Source organism: Triticum urartu, chromosome 6, assembly GCF_003073215.2.
Source record: "Triticum urartu cultivar G1812 chromosome 6, Tu2.1, whole genome shotgun sequence".
In the NCBI taxonomy this organism is placed as follows: Eukaryota; Viridiplantae; Streptophyta; class Magnoliopsida; order Poales; family Poaceae; genus Triticum; species Triticum urartu.
In genome coordinates, this window is record NC_053027.1 from 119,454,284 (window position 1) to 119,473,543 (window position 19,260).

A 19,260-nucleotide genomic window follows, 5' to 3' on the forward strand; every position below is an offset into this window, starting at 1 on the left:
TTCGCAGCGCAAATCTCTCTCGCCTCTTGAGTTCTCTCTCGGCTTCGTTCTGAATCCACAACAACAACACGTCGTAGCTTGTAATACTGTAGTTCTCTTGTGCTGCTTAACATGATTGAAAATGTATGAAAATACTGGATCGATTAGTTCGAGTCTCAGCTCAGATAGTGATTTTCTTTTGTGTGTACACATGTTTGTGGTGTGACGACGGCAGCTGACTGATTTGGTTGCCATCTTGTCTACTAGCAACATGCTGACACTTGATGTTGTTCTTGAGGCCTCAGACAAGGCGTGTAGCAGAGAAAGAAGGGACATTTTGGTCCGTGCGTGTAGTATTATCGTTTTATCAATTAGCCTTGAAAGTTTTGGCGGCTGCGGGGCTCAACCGGCGGCGAAAGGGACGCGCTCCTGGGGCAGCCTCTGGAGACCACCGGCGTAGCTGAGAGCCGACGCGTGTGGAGGAGATCAGGTACACCACCTGTTCGATGAACTGCCGTAATGATGCGGTGTGATTATTTGCTCTATCATATGCTATCGTGGCTTTGGGACTTTATTTATAAGCCGGGCATAATGCCTTTCGTCTAGAAGTATAGTATGACCTGCCGATCGGTATTTTTGTTGTTGGATTTGGCGCAGGGACAAGCCACCTTCAAGGGATGAACTGGAAACGGTAGAGAACAAGTTTGACGGCATTCCTCTTAAATTCTGTCAAGTTGATAATGGGCATATCAGCTTCCTCTCCTTTGATAAAGTTACACTTCCTACTTTTCCCTGATACATAGCCGCAGGAATGGTTTTTAGCTTTCGCCTGTTCTGTCCTGTAAAGCTCCCACTGGCTGCATCAGGATGTCTGCTTCTGTGCCGCTTCTCAGGGCCGAGAAAGTCGCCAGGTTGATCTTTAGGTTCTCCAGTTGTGTGTGGAATCGTGTCCACTCTTTGCTGTTTGCTTACTGCTGTCTGCTGGATACTGATGATGCTGTTTCGGGTGGTGCAACAGGAAAATTTGGGTTTTCCAACTACGATGAATGCCACACTTTTCGGGCTGAGAAAGTTGCCAGGTTGATCTTCAGGTTCTTCAGTTGGAATGCTCATGAGCAGCGAGCGTGTCAGGAAGCGAAACCATGATGTTTTTCCTTTGGTAACGAGGAGTGCATCATTTCCCGAGGCTCCCTAACACAGTAGATGGCCTTTAACTTCTAGCTGGAACTTGCAACCTATAGAGATGTTCTATATTTCGAAAGGAAGGCGTATCCGATTTGCAGTCCAGAAAACATGTTGTGTTCGAGCAAGAGATCATCGAACCACTGTCATTCGGCCAGGCTAGCTCATGTTTGATTAGTATTGTATAACCAGCAGTCTGTCACTGAGGTGATTTGCCATATGCGTACAAATAATGATATCATGATAAACAGACGTGGCCTGTCTGTAATTTTATTTTTTGCAGGTGAGCCTACCTGTAATGTTACTTCAGCTAGCGGATGCCGCATCTCCACTGATACAAAAAAGCACCACTTCCCGAGGTCCTGCCATGCTAGGAAGCTCGAGTGCCTGAGCTACCGATCTTGGTCTAAACTTCTATGATGCTCTTTTATTAGCCTGAAAAACCAAGTAAACTACTACTCCGTCCGTACGCTCTTATATACTATGGCATGGAGGGAGTACTTTGATTTCGATTGTCAGTTGAAAGAAAATGTTTTATACGTACAATTTAGCATGCATAAGCTGATAATTATCCTTCTGTTTTGGAGAGCCTGGCCGGGCATTATAATTTGCCATTAGCCTTGTCTGATTTCACCTTGAACAGGTTAAATAGACAAGCAAATCAAGGAGCTACAGCTAATCCAGAATGAGCTTTATGATTTTATTTTTTTGCGGGACACAATTTTTGTTCTTTATGGTGTACAAATTCATGATGGTGTGCTACTAAGGTTTTATCGATTTTAGACTGAGTTTTCTATATACAACTCCCTCCGTTCCAAATTACTCGTCACAGAAATGGATGTATCTAGAACTAAAATACATCTAGATACATCCATACCTACGACAAGTAATTCGGAACGGAGGGAGTAGTTAGTAGTATTAGTAAACCAAAGATTATTATTCAAATATTCAAGTAATTTTTTAACATGTGTACAGGGCACCATTAGATTCCAGGGATATTTTCAGTCAAAATCCATGCAAAAAAACGAGAGGAAGAGTTTTTCTCCAACTCCACATCGTAGATGCACACAACCACTGCCACATGAATTTTATTTCTTATATCTCCCGACACAATTGTCACTAAGGGGAAGTAATTAAATGATTGTTGGAATTTAGTCACTGCAAATGCATCATAAGTGATAACATGATTGGTTCTAGTGCATCAAATGTATTTGAAGGTCGAGACTGGGGTTTTCCACTATCAACACTGGTACATATATATGGTACATATGACAATTTTAATATATGACCTTTGCCTCCTCGCAAAAATATATATTCATATCTGTTCACGTACTTTTCTTTTTAAATTTATAGCGTTTTCCATAAAGCAAGGTACGTTTCTTCGTTTTTTTGTCCGTTCATTCGTATTATATTTTCTAGATTTTTCTATCTTAGGAGTTCATGCTGCCATTGTTCATGAAATATCAAGTCATTGTAATATTTTGATTTATGTTCCTTTGTTCATGAGACTAGAAACCACAACTTTGAGGCTCATAACCTCGTCAAATTTGCTTGTAATCTGAATGTAGGTAGGCACGTATGGCTAGGTAACCCCTATGACCCAGCACATGTGCCTATGAACATCCTTAAATAATAAAGTGGTGAGGTTTCTTCTAAAAAAACAGTGGGGATCAAGAGGTAATATCACCGATAGTCATAAAACTTGCGCTTGATGTTCAATTTGATGCTAGAACTTTAAAAATACGGAATTGTAATCACATAACTGACTCAATCGTGCACATATGTCACAAAGTACCTTTGCGGGTATATCCGTGTATAGGCCCCACCTGTCAGTCAGTCAGCAGATGCATTTTTGCATGAAACCTCCTTGTATTTTTTTATTTGCAAAAAAGCAGACCACTATACTGCAATAATTAATGCCTAAAATGCGCGCGCAAGGTCTCAAACAAGCTACACGCTCTAGCAACATTACTGAGACTAGCCACTCCAACCATCAAGTTTGGATCTCTGATCTGGATAACAACATTATACGTACAGGACAAGAAAGCACGCGCTATTTTAAAGATATTTGCAAAACATAAGTACAAATTTGTTTTTCAAATATTTGTGAGTTAAAAATATTTTACATACATACGATGATTAGTAGATATTATTTTAAATATAAAAATGTTTATTCTGAAAAACTGTATTTTAATAAACATAAGACAAAAATATTTAAGATATTTGTAAAACTTAAGTCATAAATTCATGTTCAAATATACGTGTTTTGAAAATATTATACATACAAACGTTCAATAGTAAATAAAAACATTTAAATATAAACTTGTCTATTCTATAAAAATATTTAGTTAATACGTACAATGAAAATGTTTATTAAGTAAATATGTTTAGTGAGTCCATAAAAAATATATACTCATGTCTTATATTTAAACTATACAAAATGATGAATACAAACATTTACTAAATATTTATGATTTTTAATATAATTTAAATTTTATATATGATTTAATATTCATATCAACACTTTTCGTTTTATATTAGGGAAAGATTGTTCATCATACAACATTTTTATAACTCGTAAATATTAATATAAATATAGAAATATTTTTAAATAATATATAATATTTTTTGAAATTAGGTTACTCATGTGTATGTACAATTTCTATAACACACAAATATTTAAAGATTATTTTTATTACTGAAATTATAATTTACAAACTATCTACAAATTTCTAAAATACTGAACAGGTGCAAAATGGGCTGCATGAGCGCCTTTGTCCTATTAAATTCATATCCTTCGCTTAAAAAAAGAAATTTAAATTCATATCTCGCTAGTCATCAATTATCGACATATACAGGTGCATGTTGTAGTGGCCAGGGTTTCTTTTGTGCTAGCCTCTGGTCGTAAGTTGGAGACTTGGTAGCTACACTTATTTATGTTAATTTCCATTCTATAATAACATGTGGGACACGTACCAGTACATATAGACTTTTTATCCTTAGAGCAATTCTAGCAGACCCCGCAAAAATAGGACCAGCAAAACGCATTTGCGGGTTCACGAAAATTGCTTTTGCGGGTCAAAAACATACGCGTCCGAGCAGAACCCGTATCTAAACCTGTATAATTTGAAAAACTTCTTTCGCGGGAGAAATTGCATAAACACGGTTCATCACATACTACATTGTTCATCGCATACTATATAGTTCATCACATTACAAGCATACATACTACGTTAAGCTAGTACTAGGGGGTCGGATCTAAACGGCGGCGAGGTCGCGGCAACTAGACGACGCCGTGGAGGAGTTGGACGCTCACTCCTCCTCGCCGGAGCTGCAGAGATCAATGACTTCTCCGCCTGCTTCGGGCGGATGCGGCGCACTACTCGACCTTCTCCTTGGCGGCGAGGTTGGCGGCAACCGCCTGCCGCCACTCGAGGGCTTCGAGCTCCTCGGCGTGGTGGCGGCGCTCCTCCTCCTCGCGCACGCTCCGCTCGGCGATGGCGGCGGCGCTCCTCCTCCTCGCGCATGCTCCGCTCGGCGATGGCGGCGGCGACGGCGGCGAACTCCGTGACGTAGTCCTCGGGCCCGACGACCCCACGGCGGCCGAGCGGAGCAGGCTCCTCGGGCTCCTCCTTCACCGGCATGAAGGGGAACGGCGCCGGCGCTCCGGCTCCTCCTCCTCCTCGTCCGACCACTCCCTCTTCACGGGGAGGAAGCCCGCGGCGAAGGAGGAGGAGGATCCAGCGTACGAAGAATGCGCGGAGGAGAACGACGCGCGCCGGCGGTCGTACTCCACCGTCTCGCGGCGGTCGAAGCTCGCTGACGGCGAAAGCCCGCGGTTGGTCCACTTCCGCGCGCCGCACTTCCTTGCGCCGTCGGACCAGACGCGCCGCTCGCGCTCCGTGTCCCTCTCACGGACGGATCGACTGCCGGAGCCACGTCCGGAGCTCCACATTCGCCCCCCACATGGCGGCTGGAGGCGGGGCGGAGGGTCGTCGGCGGCGAGAAATTGGGACAGGAGAAAGGGGGATCGGCTGGCTCGGGGCGGCGGGGGATAGGGTTTGGACCCGCAAAAGGGTCGCGGAACCGCACTTATAGTGCCCGGGGCGTGCGGTTTGCGGGCTATGGTAAAAGTTTTTACGGGTCGGGCGAGTATGCGGGCTCTGCTCTGGCCGCAAAATTGGCCCGAGCCCGCATACTCGCCGGAATTTTTGCGGGCCGGGGTGTTTTGCGGGGTCTGCTAGAATTGCTCTTAGCGGGCATCTGAATGCGACTGGTGTAGTGGCTAGACTTGCTAGTGTGGTAATCCTGGGTAGTGCGTTCCAGACCTTGTGCGCCCAATTTTTTGTGTTAAGTTTCACAGGACAGTGTTTAACTTTCCTGCAAATAAAAAGAATATGAAGTGATTTTATGCAAAAATACATCACGGCGATCGACCTTTCCCATGGATAAAAAAAATGCAAGGGTGAAACTCTTGGTCAAGCACCTCCAGTCAATGACAGGTGGGGCCATACACACCAATACGCCAGCATACGTATTATGTGACCGTATGTGTGTTGGAAATATGCCCTAGAGGCAATAATAAAATGATTATTATATTTCCTTGTTCATGATAATTGTCTATTATTCATGCTATAATTGTATTATCCGGAAATCGTAATACATGTGTGAATACATAGACCACAATGTGTCCCTAGTGAGCCTCTAGTTGACTAGCTCGTTGATCAACAGATAGTCATGGTTTCCTGGCTATGGACATGGGGATGTCATTGATAATGGGATCACATCATTAGGAGAATGATGTGATGGACAAGACCCAAACCTAAGCATAGCACAAAGATCGTGTAGTTCGTTTGTTGTAGCTTTTCTGAATGTCAAGTATCATTTCCTTAGACCATGAGAATTGTGCAACTCCCGGATACCGTAGGAGTGCCTTGGGTATGCCAAACGTCACAACGTAACTGGGAGACTATAAAGGTACATTACAGGTATCTCCGAAAGTGTCTGTTGGGTTGGCACGAATCGAGACTGGGATTTGTCACTCCGTATGACGGAGAGGTATCTCTGGGCCCACTCGGTAATGCATCATCATAATGAACTCAATGTGATCAAGTGGTTGATCACGGGATCATGCATTACGGTACGAGTAAAGTGACTTGCCGGTAATGAGACTGAACAAGGTATTGGGATACCGACGATCGAGTCTCGGGCAAGTAACGTACCGATTGACAAAGGGAATTGAATACGGGATTGATTAAGTCCTCGACATCGTGGTTCATCCGATGAGATCATCGAGGAGCATGTGGGAGCCAACATGGGTATCCAGATCCCGCTGTTGGTTATTGGCCGGAGAGCCGTCTCGGTCATGTCTACGTGTCTCCCGAACCCGTAGGGTCTACACACTTAAGGTTCGGTGACGCTAGGGTTGTAGAGATATGAGTATGCAGTAATCCGAAAGTTGTTCGGAGTCCCGGATGAGATCCTGGACGTCACAAGGAGTTCCGGAATGGTCCGGAGGTGAAGAATTATATATAGGAAGTGTAGTTTCGGCCATCGGGAAAGATTCGAGGTCACCGGTATTGTACCGAGACCACCGGATGGGTCCCGGGGGTCCACCGGGTGGGGCCACCCATCCCGGAGGGCCCCATGGGCTGAAGTAGGGAGGGGAACCAGCCCATAGTGGGCTGGTGCGCCCCCCCCCTTGGGCCCCCCTGCGCCTAGGGTTGGAAACCCTAGGGTGGGGGCGCCTCCACTTGCCTTGGGGGGCACTCCACCCCCACCCCCTTGGCCGCCCCCTTAGGAGATCCCATCTCCTAGGGCCGGGCCCCCCCAGGGGGCCTATATAAAGGGGGGAGGGAGGGCAGCCGCACCTGAAGTCTTGGCGCCTCCCTCTCCCCTGCTACACCTCTCCCTCTCGCAGAAGCTCGGCGAAGCCCTGCTGCGATCACTGCTGCATCCACCACCACGCCGTCGTGCTGCTGGATCTTCATCAACCTCTCCTTCCCCCTTGCTGGATCAAGAAGGAGGAGACGTCATCCGCTCCGTACGTGTGTTGAACGCGGAGGTGCCGTCCGTTCGGCACTTGGTCATCGGTGATTTGGATCACGGCGAGTACGACTCCATCATCCCCGTTCTCTTGAACGCTTCCGCTCGCGATCTACAAGGGTATGTAGATGCACTCTTCTCTCGTTGCTAGTTGACTCCATAGATTGATCTTGGTGAAACGTAGAATTTTTTTTTGTTTTCTATTTGTTTTCTACTATGATCCCCAACAATGTGCATGTTTGAGTCAAGTTGAGTGACTGCATTTCCATATTTTCAAAGTTCTAGCATCAAATTGAACATCCAGTGCAAGTTCTATAATTGGCCGTGATATTACCTCTGTGAACTATCTATGAATCGTCTTTCTTATCTATTTTTAATCTATGCATATGTTTCTTTTATATTTGTTCGGAGTGCATATGTTGTTTGTGCGAGAGCGTTTTTTTTTTGCAGCGGCTGCTAGAGCGGCTCGCGCGCCTTAAAATTTGCAGCGGCCGCTGGAGCAAACGCAGCCCACCGCGCAAAAATAGACGCTCCGCGAGCTGTAAACGTGTTGGAGATGCTCTAAGGAATCATCCTTTTCTGAGTCCGGACTCGTTTGCACCCGTGTTGAATAAAAAAAATCAAAACAAATACTAGAATTTTTTAAAAATTCCAAAAAAATTCTCATAGTAGACAATTTGGTGCGTGAAGTCTAGCCCAATTTTCAAATAATTTGGACAACTGAGCAACTCTCGGCAAGAAAGACAAATTCAGGGTATGTAAAAAAGTTTACTATTCAGGTACTGTTTTGACTCGATTTGTCTTTTTTGCTGAGAGTTACTCATATGTCCAAATAAGCTAATTTTTGGAGCAAACCTTACGCAATAAATTGTCTACCATGGGAAAAAGAACTGGATTTTTTTTTTGAATATTTCTAGTATTTTTTTATTTTATTTTTCTGATCGGGTGCAGATGAGCTGGCACCGAATCGCTGTTCACTTCTTATTGTAATATCAGCATATAGATTATCTTTTGCCAGGGCCGGCTCCCTTGACTTGCTTCTTAGTAGATGTTCAAGAGGAAGTAGTTTGCAAAAGCAGGCAAGAAAACCAAATTCAAGTTGGCCAAGATTACAATTTGGGCTAGCATGGTATTAGGACCGATTTTCTTGATTTTATCACTCATTATGGGCATGCGTTCAGAGAATACAAACAGGGATTTACAAACAAAAAAGAAGTCAAAAAAGAATTCATTCTCACTTTCTTTTCTGTTGTGTGAAAGATAAAAGTCTTTACGCGAGAGCAATAGAGGATGGGATACATCTATCTCTTCTAAGCAACCTCTTCTGAATTCTTAAGACCATTCTTGCAGTCGGATACCATGCTCAAGAGGAAATAGTGTTGGGAACCAGCAGTACACAGGGATAAAACAAAAGTGGAAGAATGTCACTATTATTCAGTCTCCTTGAACGAACCAAGCTGATAATAACAGCAGTGGCCGAGTCATATTTACACAGGAATCCGAGCATTATGTACACAAGGCAGCAAGCAAACGCAGACGAAGCAACTGAGCAAAGCCATAAATAAACTTTAAACAAGTGGCTGTATATTTACAGTTGAGGTTTTTTTTCTCCCTTCATTTCAGCAGCCATGGCTAGGCAGGATCAGGAAGGCGTTCTTGCTTCAACGAGCAGTGGCAGCAGTGTCAGGCAGCATCGCCACCGTCACCACGAAGTACTCGCGGCCTGCCGGCAGGCCATAGGGGTTGCTGTTCAGCGCGGACCGCCGATGGCCGCCAGGGCGCGGCGAGGCTTCGTTCTGGTCGGTGTGCTTTACCGCGCGCCGCTCAATGTGCACGATCTGGCCGATTATGTAGGCGGGCTGCCGAGGAAGGTGGGGCTCCGTGAACAGGGCTACCGACTCCTCGGAGAGGTAGTAGTTCGACCGGCTCCGGTTGATCGCCTCGTAGTGCCCAGCAGGGTTCCGGACAAACACCGCAAGCTCGTGGACGTCGAAATGCCCAACCGATATCTTCTCCTTGCTGGCCTGTTGAAACAGTTTTGAAGCACACGCTACACCTTACTTGCTCGTTACCGCAAATTAACAGTACAAGAGATTAACTCATACAAATTCAATCAGGTCTAACTTTATAATAGATTTCAAATCCACAGCATGCCTGTTAATACTCACTCATGTTCACGAGTCATGTTATGTCATTACTTTTGGGTAGTTCATTATTTTACCAAATTCAAGGTTTGTCTGATTTTTTATGAGTATCTTACCAACGAAAATATTCACATTCTATGATTAGAGAAGCTGAATTCCGTACCTGTTTTTCCAGTTGAAATTTACTATATAGATTGTTGACCAGTGTTTTCTTCTCCTCCAACTCTTTTATAAGAATCCCATGTGCTGCTTCCACCCTTGAGTAGCGTTCTATCAGCTCCTCACTCTGCCGTGACAGGAAACTAACCTTGTCCGCAAGGATCTTAATGCATTGCTGGAACTGAGTGGTAGAATCAGCTTCATCCTTCTTTACAGAACTGGAACAAAACAAGCCATTACAAAGGGGCCAGCAAGTACAGAACAACACTTAGATATCTCTTTCAGTAGGAAAAGGATCAAAGCCAAGGACATTAAAAACAAACATATCTCTAGGTTAGTAACTAGTAACATAAAAATTGGCAAAAATAACTAATTCTCTGGAGGCACTGACTATGATTTTAACACCAGATTCTAAAATACGATGTGCTTGACATTATCCCTCCGACAATTCATTTTCTCCCTAGGAGCAGATACACTTTTGTAATGAAATACTCAAATCCTTTGGCCAAGAACAGCAAATGTCTCTTTAGTCTCACATCAAGACACTAACACAAAATACAACAATCTGCACCTGCTTCCAATAAATGATTTACATTCAGTTGGATTATTCATTAGTTCTAAAGAAAGCCCAATCATCATGCATTGCTGATAAATCAGATATGTGTACCACAATGGGCTTGAAATGATACACACTGAGCAGTCAGTATACATATAACTTGACACAAATTAACGCAAATGAGAGAAACATGATACCTTGCTAAGGAGAGGGCTAAAGTTCGCAAAGAGTCTGCAAAGCCAGACATGCCCGGTGCGGTGACACAATTATTTAGTCTTTCAAACAGACCATGTATCCTCAGAGCAGATGACCTCAAAGCATCATACTCAACAGCCCTTCTATCAGCGGAACATTTGTTGGTACGAGCCTCTTCCCTTGCCTCATGCAAGCAGTTTTCCAGGTGCGCACAATTAATCTGTATCAAGATTTATAAAATACAAAATAAGTAATGTTGCTTTATGTAAGCATGGAAGGAATACTTCAATTTGCAGAAAGCAGGTGAAGATTAATCTGTATATCTTACCTGAGACTCGTCAAGTAGAACACGAGCATTTTCAAGTTCTTCCTTAAGAGAGTTAACTTCGCCCATCACAGAGCTAAGTTTACTTTCTGCCTCATCCAACTGTTTTGATTTTTTATCTATTGTGTTTTGCAACTCTGACACAAAGAGCTCGTTATTCCTAAACTCCAAAGTATGATGTTCATTGGTTTTGGAGTTTAAGATGCCAAGAGGACCTTCTACAGGAATATCCGAAGTATCCACCATAGTGAGGTGAGTCAACATCTGCCCTTCCTTATCAATATTGACAACCTTATGTTCATTATCACGTGAAAATTCTGCCATGGGAGCATCCAGATTACCGCATCCTGCTGAGTTAAGTAATTGCAAGTTCAGTGCGCCTGAAACGTCAGTCATATTCTCATCACCACCTTCTGTTTGTTTAGATGGCTGTTCAGATGTTGATGATGTCTCATCCATGGCCACACTTGATTCGTCACGCAGATGGGTTTGCCTACCTCCATCCAGGTTGCAGTCATTACCTTTGAATGTAGAAAGAAGGAAATCTGATGCGCTTTTGCTTCCTGAAACCATTTGCCCGTGTATGTACTGATTCGCTAATTGTTCCTCAAGCTCCTGTATACGCTTTTCAAAGGACAAGCACTGCTCCTGCTTTGCTTTCAACACTGACTGAAGCTGGTTGGCATATTCATCCTTCGCGGAAAGTGCCTGAGCTGTTTTCTCTCTTGCATTTCTCAACACATTATCATTCTGCCCTTCATCAATAGATTCATGTGCGTATTCAGCACCAAAAGTGCAGAGAACTGCAATTGCAGAAGCGAGCTCTGCTTTTAATCTGGCGTTCTCTACTTCTAATACACTAGTCCCTGTTATATCAACAGTATCACAGCCCCCAAAAAAATCCTGGGAATCCATTTGGCCATCAGTATTCAGACTGTTTTGTTCGGCGTTAGTGAAATTTCCAGTGGTACTAGAATCACTTGATGAAGACTTATGTTGCTGTGACCTCTCAGGTTTCGAAAGAGACCCCACTAAAGACCGGGGGGCGAGCTTTTCCAGATCATCAACATCAATTGGAAGTAGATCGCAATCAAACGGTGCAATGTTTACATCACACTGGCTAGGTGAACCAAACAGCCCCATGGAACCCATGATTTCTCCTCGAATGTACTTACGCCATGTACGAAGGAAAACCTCGCGTCTCCTTATCTCCACTTCACGCTCTGCTGCTAGTTTTTCAGCAAGCTGTCCAGCCAAGCCAGTATACAGCTTGAAAGAATGCCTTCTTCGCACGACCTCGGCAAGACAAGCCTTGTATGCATGGCCCAAGCCACCCAGTAGTTTCAGATAAGAAAATTCTTTGTCTCGACTATCTATTGCCTCTTCGTATAAAATGAACTGACTCATCATCATGTCCTTGATATCAATTTGAGCAGATTTGACCCCTTTCACGCAAACATGTACTAGAGTATTTGTTTCGTTTTTCTTGGTCTTGCATTTCTGAAGCAAGTTTGTAAGCATGCGATCAAACTTACGTACGCTGGGCAAATTATCCTTTTCATGTACCTCATAGATACGACCAACTGCTGAAACTGCATCATGAGGTCGGACAGAAGCGGACAGCTGGCTCCTTGAGCATTCATCAACAAGCTTCTTTGATGTATCCACGTCTTTACTGCAGAACATAAGAGTTCTCAGAATATAGTGTGAAAGAATCATGTTTCAATTATGGCACAAAAGATGGATAATAAATATAGTAGTTACCAGATTAATTAAGACTCAGGATAAGAAACTGTTATGTGGTAGTGGTACCATAAGTTCATAGCATATAAAGACCAGATAACATATCCCAATAAACTGTTATCCCTTCATTCAGATAAGTGCCGATCTCGCTTGTTACACTGTTAACATATTACTAATGCAAATCATAAGAACTTAGAAACTTTTTGGTAGAACCAACATATTTTCTACACAATAAAATGGCAATCCATTGTTTACTCCACCATGCAAAACCATTTTCCAGCGTTTTGTAAGTAGTTTAATTACCAGCAACTCAAATTCAAGCCAATCTACATGGTAGTCAACTAGTCATTAACTCAAGGTCAGTAATAGTTCTCCTGAAGTACGCACAGAAAAGCAACAACTAGTTAAATATATGGTCATTGCTTCAGTCTAACCTTAGAGACTGCATGATGCTCTTCTGGTCACCGATGACTCTATGATGCTCCTTTATCAGTGCCTCCAGATCCTTCCATGCACTCGAGCTCATAGAGTTCAACAAGCTCTCCACCCTCCTCTTTAACTCCTGAAATTTTGCCTTCAGCGGCGAGACAAAATCCTCAAAACCCCTCTGTGAGCTTAAGTACTCATCTGCCAGCTTCCTCAATCTATTCTCATCCATAAGGTCCAGCAAGCACCGTCTGCCCTCACACTGAAGGTGTGGATGCAACTTAATAGCACGCAACCTCTGCACATCTCTCTCGAAGGTTGACAGAACTTCGTCGTATCCACGGTGCTGCTGAGCAAAGGACCGCATGAAATTTGAATAGCGCAGTGAGGGCTTGCGGAATGCTTGCTCCAGGTTGCTCCTAGCCATGTCCAGAGCACGCTCCTGCACCTGCCACTCCCGCAGCAGCCTCCTGCACACCTCGTACTTGGCCACGCTAGATTGGTACAGCGCGTTGGCCACCTGGAAGTCATACCTGAACCTGACTTCGTAAGACACCAGCGCCTTCAAGGCCGGGTCAGCAGACACCTCCAGTGCGGTGTCCTGCGGCCGGGGCGGCGGCGGAATCGATGGCTCAGGGATGTCGATAGACTCCGGCGCCGGTGGCGGCGCGTCGGCATGGAGGCGAGCCTTGTTGTAGAGGAAGACCTCGCGGTCGTCGCGGGGGAGGTTGTAGTGGGCGAGGTGGTTGGCGCCGTCGAGGGGGATGTTGCCGCAGAGGAGGAGCTGGTCGGCGGGCGGGACGCCGCAGACGTGCTCGATGGCGCGCTGGATGGCCTCGACCCGCGTGCCGCCCCCGCACTCGAACTCCATGCTGTGGCCGTTCTCCGCCACGTGCACCATCAGCTTCTGCCCCAGCGCCGCGCCCTCCGCGCCGGCGCTGCCGCCCGCCGTCACCGCCGACCCGGAACTCATCTTCCCGGACAAGTTCCCCTCCACCAGATTTTGCTGTACTTTTTTTTCCCTGCTTTCCTTTTCTGCCTCACGCCCCTTCAGATTAAAAATCTGCGGTTCTACCACGCCACCAAACAAGGCAGCCACCAAACGGCACGGAGTCGTAGCCCAGGCACCAAATCCTCAATCTCTCGGCGCCCAGTCGCGCACGAAGCCCGCGGCCTGCCTTCCCACCGATCGCGCGCACCCAATCTCCGACCCGTGCGGCGGGAAGGCGGCGGCTCCCTTGGAAATTCCGGCGAGAGACGGGGGCTCCTGGGTGGGATCGACGTGTCTCGCCCCCAATTCGGCCGGTTCACCAACCCCGCACGGATTTGGGCTGGGGATGGATAGCTTTCGGGGTTTCCCACCCTCCCTTGCGGGCGGACGGAAGCGACCTCCTCCAACCCAAATCTGAGTCCTCCCGGGGTACGACTCCGGCTCCGGCTGCGTTTGATTCGGTCGCGGAGGTTGGGGGCGGAGACGAGACGAGATGAGTTGGGATTTTCTTTCTCCCCTGCTTGGGAAGGATTGGGCAGTGGCGTCAGGAAGGAAGACGAGCAGACGAGGAGGGAGGGGGAGAACAAAAAGGGAAAGTTTACAGGGGGCGGATGAAAGAGTGGGGTATGCTGCCGTGTGGGAGTACAATGTTGCGGGGTGTTTCGCGGAGGGGTCCTTCTCGGTTCCGCTAATTGACGTGGTGTGAATTATTGGAGGAGAGAGAGCTTTTTTTTTTTGCATTGGAGGAGAGAGAGCTTGCTTCTCTCGCAAGGGTAGAACCGGTGGCCGGTAGCAAGGATAGTACATTGTATATTTAATTAATATAATTATTAACAAAAAAAACGTGTCTAGATGTACGTATCTGTATATATAGATAATCTGAGTTGATTAATTCGGACCGAAGGTAATATGTAATACTCTTTGTCAGATGTATCTATAAGTATTTTTGTCACATGATCATTTTTTTTCTATTTTGCCCACATGATCTTAGATTAGATGATCATGGTCAGCTCAGTTGGTCCTCACTGTGGGGAAAATTGTTAGCATATCCTAATTTTGTTCGAAGCTACAAGCATCATGTACATGTACATGATCTACGTGGTGTATGCGAGGTCATGTGTGAGTGTGAGTCCCTCTATTATTGTGTGATGGTATCCACGCAGATGCTACAAGTCTCACAGGGTATATCCTGTTGGAAATATTATCCTGATTAGACTAATCCATGAGTAATAAGTATGGCAAATACGATATGCATTTTATATCGATACCTAAGCATGTGAGCACGTACAGTATATAAAACCAAAATATCTATAAACAATATATATACGACCAGCATATGAACGAGCAAGTAGGGGATGAACGAGTCATACCCTTCGGTTGGCCAGGCCAACGTGGCGGCTGTAGCCTCGGCATCGGTCGAGGCCTTCTTCTTGGCGACTTCATCGTCAGCCATGGAGTCGATGCAGGAGAAGTAGTGGAGGCAGAGGCAGACGGAGACAGGAGCGGGTTGGGAGCAGTCGCGTCGAGACGCTCCCCAAAAACCTTATTGTCATTCTCCGGGCAGAATCTCGAACGACGGGGTTCCGGAGGCACCTGCTCTTCCAACCAACCGTGCACGCGGTCGTCGGGATGGGATCGCCGGAAGCAGCACACTGAGAGGAACAGTAGATAACGGGTAGGATTGTGCAAGAAGGAGGGAGTGAACTGAGTTACGATTCACTCCACTCGCCACCGTCTGTAGATGGGCCTGGGCTCAGGCCCACAACCGAGTCCATGTATAGCCCACAGTCCAACGTCTTGGACAGTGGCGACTCGTCAATTAATTCGAGATTAATTAACCATTCCTAACCGGCAAAAATAAATTTCGGCTTAGCTCATTCCTGCAAGCCGCGGTGCACGTGTGTCGTGACGAGCCGAGGCGAGGCAGGCGGCGAAGGAGGAGGAACGCGCGTGTATAACTCCTTTTCCCAAGCTCTCCATGGCATGTGGTAGAGCAACTCTTATAAAGGGGTCTTACTCTCACTCCACTAGCAGTATACCCCGTCTCAGAATAAGTGTCTCAACTTTGTACTAACTTTAGTACAAAGTTATACTAAGCTTGAGACACTTATTTTGGAACGGAGGGAGTACTAAACTTTCCATCACTTGCCATGCACCTAAATGGACCTTATAGATTATCCAGGGATTATTGTCTTATACGGGTCTAAGCCCATCTACAATCCAACAATCCCCCACCAGATCTCAAGGCACATAAATTTGTCAGCGGTTCCAAATAATATTTGATATGCCAGAATTTTTAGTGGAGACTGTTAAGTTGAACTTCCACCTAGAGCAACATGATTAGACCTCTTCATAACTGAACAGTGGACCATGCCTTGAATTGTCAGTTTGGCATGCGGATGTTTCGCCAATTGTCGTCCGGTACGTGGCTACCGAAGGTAAAACCCACGGGTGGAGCATATTAGTCACACTCATGCCCTGTTCACGAGCTTCCTATAGATTACCAAATCTCATAGAGACGCCAGATCCGAATTAAAATACACCAATCGCATGTATAACCGTGACCGTCTGTTTTCGAGTGAGTTCAAGAAAAGAACACAGTGGGGTTATGTTTTTACTCTTGTACTCGTAAGTTAGCCACCATACAATGCTTAGTACTTGTTGCAACCTCACAACTTATCCATTCCATACCCATTAAGCTTTGCTAGTCTTGATACCCATGGTAATGAGATTGCTGAGTCCTCGTGACTCGCAGATTACTACAACAACAAATGCAGGTACAGGTAATGCGATGATTCGACGTGAGAGCGATGCTTGCTTGTTTTGTGGTTCTTCTTCTTCTTCTTCTTCTTCGATCAAGGGCTAGGTTCCTAGTCGGCATCCTGGACTAGCAGGGTGGATGTCGCTAGTGTTTTTCATTTGATTTCATCCGTAGTTGGATGCTGCTCTGTATGATGTTTGATGTATTAATGTGCCAATTGTATGCCTTTGTCTGTATCCCCATTTGAGTTGTATATGGTACGATGTAATGATATCCACCTTGCAAAAGTGTCTTCAATATGCGGCTCTATCCTTGGTGGGACCTTCGAGTTCCTCTCGGATAGGATCGATCGCATATTGGGCGTCACTGGTGCAGAGACCTGCTATGCAGACGGTTTTCAACCCCTTTCCGCGACGGCACTTGGAACCATCGCCAAGTGAGTGTGGGCGATAGGGGGCCCTTCCCACGCGACCCATAAAACCGTCGGGGATAGGCCCTCCTGGCACACAAAATGAGCTCGTGTGCGATCTGGCGAGGCATCGAAACCCAATCGTTTCCGTTTGTATGTACATCCCACACGGCGAATCCCAGAAAAACATTTCCGTCCATATGTGTATCGCACACAGTTTTTTTGTGTAGAAATATTTATGCAAGGTGGCCTAACGCAAACAGTTCTCTGCCGGAAGCCGTGTGTGATTGTTAATTGATCGAACACGCCTACTTTCTAGGAACTGTGTGGGTTGTTAGAGTTCATCATCCACGGTGTTGTCTGAGTAACTGTCTGCAATAGAAAACCCCAATAAGCAGGGTAATTACCCTATTATTGATAATCCATGTAGTAATCAAATTGATATTTCTCATAAAACACACTAGATATTTCATATCCGTATAACTGCAACCAGGATTTCATAATCGAATTACATCAGATAGCTTCGGCACTCGGTTATGCCATTACACAACAGCACCAGGTTTCACATGCAACATCGAAAACCTTTGGAAAGTAGCATCATACACGGTAAATAGACAGATGAATCTCATCTGGGAAACTGCAGAAACGGAAGGCAAATATTGAGCCTTTAGTGATGTTGAATGTCCTTGCGACTTTAGGCCAGTGGCTATGGATAATTGTCCGCCCAACCTTCGTCCTCTTCAGGAAGACTTCAATATTGTACCATGGGTGTTGAATGAATACCTTCCTCGCCTCTTGACCATGCAGGTGGTTTGAGAGGTAATCATCGGTGAACTACTTTGAAAAGTACTAAAAACAAAGATATGCATAAACCGCTGTTATAGATTTTGAAATGGCGCAAGGGGTAAAAACAAGGTAAAAGAGTTAGTACCATCCTATAGTTGACTGATGTCTTCTTCATTGTGCAAACAAAGATCTTGTTGTTATTTGTCACAAGTTTCTTCATACTAACAATCTTCTGAGTTTCTTGACTTGACTGATGATACGTCTCCGTCGTATCTATAATTTTTGATTGTTCCATGCCAATATTATACAACTTTCATATACTTTTGGCAACTTTTTATACTATTTTTGGGACTAACATATTGATTCAGTGCCCAGTGCCAGTTCCTGTTTGTTGCATGTTTTTTGTTTTGCAGAAAATCCATATCAAACGGAGTCCAAACGGGATAAAAACTTACAGAGATTTTTTTGGAATATATGTGATTTTGGGAAGAAGAATCAACGCGATACGATGCTCGAGGGGGCCACGAGGCAGGGGGCATGTCCCAGGGGGTGGGCGCGCCCCTAACCCTCGTGGCCACCCCGTAAGGCGGTTGGTGCCCTTCTTTTGCCGCAAGAAAGCCAATATCTGGATAGAAATCGTGTTAAAATTTCAGCCCAATCGGAGTTACGGATCTCCAGGAGTATAAGAAACTGTGAAAGGCCAGAATCTGGAACGCGGAAACAGAGAGAGACAGAGAGACAGATCCAATCTCGGAGGGGCTCTCGCCACTCCCATGCCATGGAAGCCAAGGACCAGAGGGGAAACCCTTCTCCCATCTAGGGAGAAGGTCAAGGAAGAAGAAGAAGGGGCCCCTCTCCCCCTCTCTCTCAGTGGCACCGGAACGCCGCCGGGACCATCATCGTGTGACAGCGATCTACACCAATACCTCCGTCATATTCACCAACATCTTCATCACCTTCCCCCATCTATCTATAGCGGTCCACTCTCCCGCAACCCATTGTACCCTCTAGTTGAACATGGTGCTTTATGCTTCATATTATTATCCAATGATGTGTTGCCATCCTATGATGTCTGAGTAGATTTTCGTTGTTCTATCGGTAATTGGTGAATTGCTATGATTGGTTTAATTTGCTTGTGGTTATGTTGCTATCCTTTGGCGCCCATCATATGAGCGCGCGTGTGGATCACACCATAGGGTTAGTTGTATGTTGATAGGACTATGTATTGGAGGGCAAGAGTGATAGAAGCTTCAACCTAGCATAGAAATTGATGCATACGGGATTGAAGGGGGACCAATATATCTTAATGCTATGGTTGGGTTTTACCTTAATGAACGTTAATAGTTGCGGATGCTTGCTAATAGTTCCAATCATAAGTGCATAGAATTCCAAGTCAGAGATGACATGCTAGCAGTAGCCTCTCCCACATAAAACTTGCTATCGGTCTAGTAAAGCAGTCAATTGCTTAGGGACAATTTCGCAACTCCTACCATCACTTTTCCACACTCGTTATACTAACTTTATTGCTTCTTTACCTAAAACAGCCCCTAGTTTTTATT

The 19,260-nt window shown here is 45.2% G+C and overlaps 1 protein-coding gene and 1 long non-coding RNA gene across 2 annotated transcripts; one reads left to right on the forward strand and one right to left on the reverse strand.

Moving 5' to 3' along the window:
• The first annotated feature begins 643 nt into the window (after positions 1-643).
• Positions 644-1,404, forward strand: LOC125517432. The gene is made up of 2 exons (XR_007287600.1): positions 644-890; positions 998-1,404. It is a non-coding gene; the product is annotated as an uncharacterized LOC125517432 (long non-coding RNA).
• A 7,205-nt stretch (positions 1,405-8,609) lies between these two features.
• On the reverse strand, positions 8,610-14,386 carry LOC125516322 (autophagy-related protein 11). Its single transcript, XM_048681801.1, has 5 exons — positions 12,763-14,386; positions 10,589-12,260; positions 10,263-10,480; positions 9,514-9,727; positions 8,610-9,230 (listed from the first exon to the last, which is right to left on the reverse strand). Exons 1-5 carry the CDS (start codon positions 13,725-13,727, stop codon positions 8,868-8,870), a joined length of 3,432 nt encoding a protein of 1,143 aa, XP_048537758.1. The 5' UTR covers positions 13,728-14,386; the 3' UTR covers positions 8,610-8,867.
• Positions 14,387-19,260: the final 4,874 nt, after the last annotated feature.

Excerpts from the sequence above, each read along its gene's own strand:
- LOC125516322 (XM_048681801.1), bottom strand. The coding sequence starts at position 13,727 with ATGAGTTCCGGGTCGGCGGTGACGGCGGGCGGCAGCGCCGGCGCGGAG. Across the intron at positions 10,481-10,588 it reads TTCTACTTGACGAGTCTCAG|ATTAATTGTGCGCACCTGGA; the intron begins GTAAGATATACA and ends ATCTTGATACAG. Across the intron at positions 9,728-10,262 it reads TTAGCCCTCTCCTTAGCAAG|TTCTGTAAAGAAGGATGAAG; the intron begins GTATCATGTTTC and ends GTTTTGTTCCAG.